We start from the raw sequence: 6,111 nt of genomic DNA, 5'->3' as shown, positions 1-6,111 counted from the left end.
TTTCTGAATTAGCCACATCTCTAAGTAGTTTTTCTTCAAATTTTTTATCAGTTGTCACAGGGGAAAATTCAGTGTTTTAATGTGTATATACTCGAATCCCTCTCCCACCTTCACTTTCTAAATTGGATGCGAACAGATTGTATCCTTTGATGTTAAATTTATTTTTAGTCAATTTGTAGATGCTTCTTTTGGCTTCACATCGGTTATGGCAATCAAGTTTGGACGTTTGGACTGCTGGTTTGACAGTCGATCAACATTTCTAATTTTGTCCTTTTATTCATTAAGCTATCCGCATTGGTGTACAATATTTTAAATTTTTTTTCTAGCTTTTGATTTATTTTATATTTTGTGTAGGTTTGGTTAACTTTTTGTCCAGCTTTATCTTTTAAAGCCGTTTTTTTAGTCTTATGGATTTCATCTCCCTTGGTCTTCCTCTTGCCACGTACTTCTATTACCCAAAATTTTCTGAACTGTTCTTTACTGCCGCTTTCTTGACCACGTCTCGGCATAAATCTCTTTCTTTTTTTTTGTCATATTTTGTGCTGCAGAAATATTCTTAAATCTTTTCTCTGCTTGTTCCAATCTGTTTAAGTTTTTCCATAACACGATCCTTGAACATTCTTTTTTTAAATTCCACCAGTAATGGTCTGTCCCGTGTATTGTTATTTCTCCGTCACAGACGTTTAATGTCCATTATCTTTAATACCAAGTGCGTTGTTCAGCAAGTCCTTGACGAAGGTTTCATCATAATTTTGTGTGTCCTCAGCATTGCTACTAGTGCTTACACGTACCCTGTATATAATGATATTATTTCTTCTCCCTTCTTTTTCAAGTTCTTGTGTGCTTTTTTTAATCTTCTCCTGCACACGCAGTGCTTCTGCAATATCATTATCCTTGAATTCTCTAAATGTTTTCATTACTTCGTTAATTGTTCCTTGTACATTTGCTTGGATATCCTCAGGTTTCAAGCCAATCTTAGTCATTTCAGCTTATGACTTCCTAATTTCTTTAATGTCATATAATTTTTCTGCCTTTTTTTTGTCATTTTCTTAATCCTGCTTTTATTTCTAATATCTTCCTTTCACAATTATTGTCCGACAGATTTCACTGATCTTTCAAACTTTTCTATTTTCTCGTTCAATTTCACATTTATTGTTAACATCATAACCTTTCGGCAGCGTTAGTAGGGTCCATATGTTTGCCAGAGCCGTACATGCCGCATCTGTCACACTTCATATCTTTCGATTCTTTGACTTTCGACATATATCTGTAGAGGGTTTAATTTTTATTATTGATGCCACGGGCACTGTCCGCGCACGTCTCATAACTCAACAGAGTGATAATGGGTAGCTTTTTCGATCAAATTTTTCTGAATATTTCGTGATAAAAATACTTTTACTTGAAGAATTTAAATTATACAAGTTTTTTTTAATATTTTTTTAAAGAATGAAAATATAGAATCGCAAAAAACTTAAACGTAACTTTTACAATCCAAAGATTGATTTTCTAGTGATTTTCTGTAAAACAATTGAATCAATGAACGAAAAATATGCACATTTTTGAAAAGAAAATGTTTGAGAAGTCACAAGAAACAAAACAAACTTTAAAACCAACCGTTATATGTTGATATATTACAATTTAAAATTTCTTAAATGTTTTGAAGCCTAGACTCTTAACATAATGTTGCTGTTTTTTGGTCTAGAGTAAATATTTGTTAAGTTTTGTGATGAAATTTTTTTGTAGAGCCGAAAAATCCTGTTCTCGTTTTAATTGTAACAATTGTTTTACGCAAATCATGATTATTGTTTTGGTAATTGAAGCATTAAGAAGCGACTCAAATTTATTATTTTTAAAATTTTTTATGTTTATGGATCAGATTAGTTATGAAAACATTGCAATCTTTTACAACTTTTATTTGTAGTTTCAATTTGAATATTTCATAATTTATATTAATATCATAAAAATGTTTGATTTTTTATTAAATTTAGGAAAATCACCGGTCCATTGTTTCAAGTGAAATGGCAATTATGAATCAAAGTATTACACCTATTTTTATATTTTTTATATATAGGTTTTCAAAAATAATATTTTTATAAAATATATAAATAACAAAAAATTTATTTAATTATTTATTGAAATGCATATTTTTAGTTACTTCAATAATTACGATTAAGTGTTACATTTTTTTTGCATCACTCACAAATGTTAACCAGTAATCATTATCAATTTTTGGATGATATTTATATGAAATAAATAAAGCTGAACACAAAGTACAACTTATGAAATATAATGTTTTTATGAATATTATATAAAAAATTCTGGGATATGTTGTCATTGATGTTTTGTCACGTCTCATCTTATGTTGACCGTTATCTTATGTTGTCTCGTCTGATTCTTGAAATTTTTTTATACGTTCGTTATTTTTTGATTCCTCGTTGCTTACCATACTATTCAAAAATCATTTATCACTTATCATTTGGTAACCCTTGCTCCAGCTCATTTCTTGTCATTCATCAGTTTTCATTTTATTCTGCAGGTCTACTATCATTTTATGTCATTGAATTATGGGATTCCGTCACTACATTTTTTTAAAGTTTTATTTTTTTTAAGCGACACAGTATTTAAATAGTTACGATCTATATTACTGGTGATCGTACGTATTTTTTGAATTAGTGAATAATTTAGTGTTTCTATTACTGTTGACAATCGAATAAACGTTTTGACGAGTTTGCGTTTGACGCCGTTGTGTTTATCTATCAGAAATCTTGAACCTACGGAATATCGAAAACTTTACGACAGTGCATGCAACAACATTGGTGTCAGAAGTGAGATTTTCGAAGTCGCAAATCTTCGAAGTTGCAAATGTTCGAAGTTACAACACTGGTGTCAATATGACGATCGTCGAAGTTATTATAACAATAATTTTTAACAAGTTATTTTCATTTTTTTTCTATGTGACCTAAACCATTTTAATCTGGTGCATCTAATTACAGCGGTCAATTCTTCTATCACCCTTTATGAGTTTTCATTACCGAATCCGTTTTCAGCGAAAGTTTTGTTTTACGTTTGCAATTCTGTTTTTAGTTGTCTTCAGGGCTTCACACCATACAGCATAGAGTTTTTTATGCAAGTTTTGTATGTATATATATATATATATATATATATATATATATATATATATTTTAAAATTAGTTGTTGAATAGTTCCAACGTACAAATCAAAAGTCATTTCTATTATTCTATTCTCATTTCATATTGTCTGCATAGCTTAAAGTCGCAACTATCAGAACCCATGTTTTCCTGTTCTTTTGCAACCACATCTCTTTCTGTAGTTTCTCTTACTTTGCATCGTTTGCAAACAAGCTTTTTTACCTTGTTGAGATTTCATTTCAAGCCATAGCACCGTTTATGCGGTCACTTATGACATTCTGAACATAATATTGAGGTTCCCAAACATTTTTATCACAAACTGCGTATAAGAACTTATCTCTTTTTAAGATTTTCGGGTCCTCACCCTTCCAATCAACTTTTGTTTTACTAGAATTTATTTTCGGGATTTTTTTCTTTATAGCTGTACTCCACATCAGTAACTTCAAACTTCTTTACTAAACCATTTTTACTATTATAATAAATATCGTGTCGAGTTTTTATGATGCCGACCAACCTTGAGATAGAACAGTTGTCTATAATGTTGCTAATCTTTACTACAGTTATAGCTCTAAGTACATGCATACCACAGTTACTCCAAACCATTCCTTTACTCCTCTTCCTTAGTGCCTATCAGACCAATTCTTCCAGTACTTTTTTATGGTATAGCACAATCGGCTGTTCAAGACAATTTTGATGCAAGGAGGCCAAATCTTGATTACAAATTTTGACGGGGGCCATTTGGAATGAAAAAGCTGGCGATTTTTTTTGCTTCAAGTACAGTTTTTTTTTTTGTCAAATTTTTATTCAAATGCTTTGAAATAATTCTTCTTATGCGCACCAGCAAAGGTTTCATCAACATGTTTGCAATTTATTAATATATAAATATGTATATATATGACTTAACATCCTATATCTGCCACTGTATAGTATTTTTTGTTTTCTTTATATTTTTTCAGAGTTTTCCTCAAAATATTTTTATATTTGCCAATATGAACGCCAAATTGCGTTTTGTTAGCCATTACTTGAACTCCAAATTTTTTTTCTGAAATTCTTCTGGCTCTTTTGTAGTAAGTTCGACTTCTTACAGTTTCATCACTCCATGGGTTTGACAATCTGATGGATTCCCATCACATTTATAGATGAATTTTCAAACTTCTCCTAATCTTCCAGGGTTTTTTTTTCATAACTTTTCTGTTGAACAAGTCGCACGGAGATTCAAAATGACTACGAAATTTCTAAGTGGAAAAATCTGTTTGCTTTTAAAATACTTTAATTTTGATTTTATATTTAATTGAGTTATTAAACAAATGTAATTTTCTAGTAGAACAAATGATCATCCTTATTAATTTAAAATTTGTTAACCAAGATGTTGAAATCGATATGAATGTGGAGGAAGAGGAAGAGAAGCGTAGACTCATCGGTCAGGTGCTTGAGCTTCAAAATACTCTTGATGGTATTTTATTTTTTTTGTACATTTGTAATCATTTTCATGGCTAACCAATTTTTATGTCTTTGGATAATTTTTATCACACCCTGTTCATTTATAATGCTCTTTTGCTTGCCGTGTGGGATGGATGAAATTTAGGGAACTGGGTGGGGTATTGTGTGGAAAGAAATGGTCAGTGAAGATGAAAGGGAGGGTATATAAAGCATGTGTGAGAGCAGCGATGGTATATGGTTGTGAAACTTGGGTGTTGAGGAGAGAGGAGGAAAGTGTACTGCAGAGGGCTGAAAGAGCTATGGTGAGGATGATGTGTGGGGTTAAAGTGAAGGATAGGAGGTGTAGTACAGAGCTGATGTCAATGATGGGACTGAATGAGGACATTGTGACATTGATAGGGAGATCGAGATTGCGGTGGTATGGACATGTGTTGAGAAGGGATGAAAGGGTCGGGATTAGGCGAGCGTTGGAGTTCGAGGTTGAAGGAGTGGTAGAAAGGGGTCGTCCGCGATTGGGATGGAGAGAGCAGGTGGAGAAGGACAGGGTGAAAGCGGGGTTGCGTGATACTGAGGCGAGTGACAGATGTGGATGGGGTCGAGGGGTATTTCGGTTTCATCATAGGTAGCCAAACGGCAACCCCCGATCTCGGTGAAAATGCCGTCTAAACGTGTGTTGTTGTTGTTGTTTTGCTTGCCTAAAAACTTCTATCCTGTGTTTTTTATTTATTTTGTTTTTAAAAACATAAACATAGCAGTAACAAAATGATGAGACTCAATATAAAGATCTTTACTCTTGCAATAATCAAAAAAGTAAAAGTGCCAAGACGTCAAAATAAATGAGAATAGTGTTTGTTTTTTGCTAAATGGCTTCAGTCCATTTCTGAATCCATTCACATTATGTGGCAATATTACAAAAACGCACTTTCTTCGTTGAAAAAATAATTTTTTATGAAACTTTCCCTCCATAAAATCGTTTCCTGCTTGTAGTTTCTGCTTTAGATTGCACTCATCCCTGCTTTGCAGGACACGGAACATTTTCATCAAAGCACTCTTTATCCTTCCATAGCCTGAATTTTTATTTTTTTTTCTAAATTTGGTTACAATTTTTGCTAAATTAATTGCTAATTGCTAAACAATTGCTTAATTGCTAAATACTGTCAAATATCCGCACAAACATTTAATTTCACCACCACAATTCAAGTGAATCTTTCCTATATTGTATTTTGTCAGCTGACTTAATCGTACCACATTTCTAAACATTTCTTCGTGTTCAATTAAACGTTCATCACATTATCATTATCATTATCAAAAAGGCCTGGGCAGAGCCCTTTGCCCCAACTAAAAACAATGACATAATAAAAGAACGTTTTCAAAAATAAAGGATGTGAAACAATTAAAGTCGTATAAATTATTGTTCAATGTCTACACCAAACGACCAAACACGAAATTAAAATTTAAGCAATTATTTAATAATTAATCAAGCTGACACAAATTTTTTATCACCGTAAAAGTCATCTAGTTT

General features: G+C 32.1%; 2 protein-coding genes across 2 annotated transcripts in view; one reads left to right on the top strand and one right to left on the bottom strand.

Annotated features, from left to right (window-relative positions):
* Nucleotides 1-212: 212 nt before the first annotated feature.
* On the bottom strand, nucleotides 213-983 carry HELRODRAFT_181246 (hypothetical protein; the record flags this gene model as incomplete). Its single annotated transcript, XM_009030494.1, has 2 exons — nucleotides 213-515; nucleotides 792-983. The coding sequence occupies 2 exons, from the start codon at nucleotides 981-983 to the stop codon at nucleotides 213-215; spliced, it is 495 nt and encodes a 164-aa protein (XP_009028742.1).
* Nucleotides 984-4,529: 3,546 nt separating this feature from the next.
* The window catches only part of HELRODRAFT_89237 (hypothetical protein), a gene marked incomplete at both ends in the record, with an annotated part of 7,191 nt that continues 5,609 nt past the window's right edge, over nucleotides 4,530-6,111 (top strand). Inside the window, one exon of the mRNA XM_009030465.1 lies at nucleotides 4,530-4,602. Within this exon, the coding sequence (XP_009028713.1) occupies nucleotides 4,530-4,602 (73 nt within the window). The remainder of the gene's footprint in view (nucleotides 4,603-6,111) is intronic.

This window comes from Helobdella robusta (genome assembly GCF_000326865.2).
Source record: "Helobdella robusta unplaced genomic scaffold HELROscaffold_69, whole genome shotgun sequence".
In the NCBI taxonomy this organism is placed as follows: domain Eukaryota; kingdom Metazoa; phylum Annelida; class Clitellata; order Rhynchobdellida; family Glossiphoniidae; genus Helobdella; species Helobdella robusta.
Note: the sequence above shows the minus strand (reverse complement) of the source record. Positions and strands in the feature narration are given on the sequence as shown.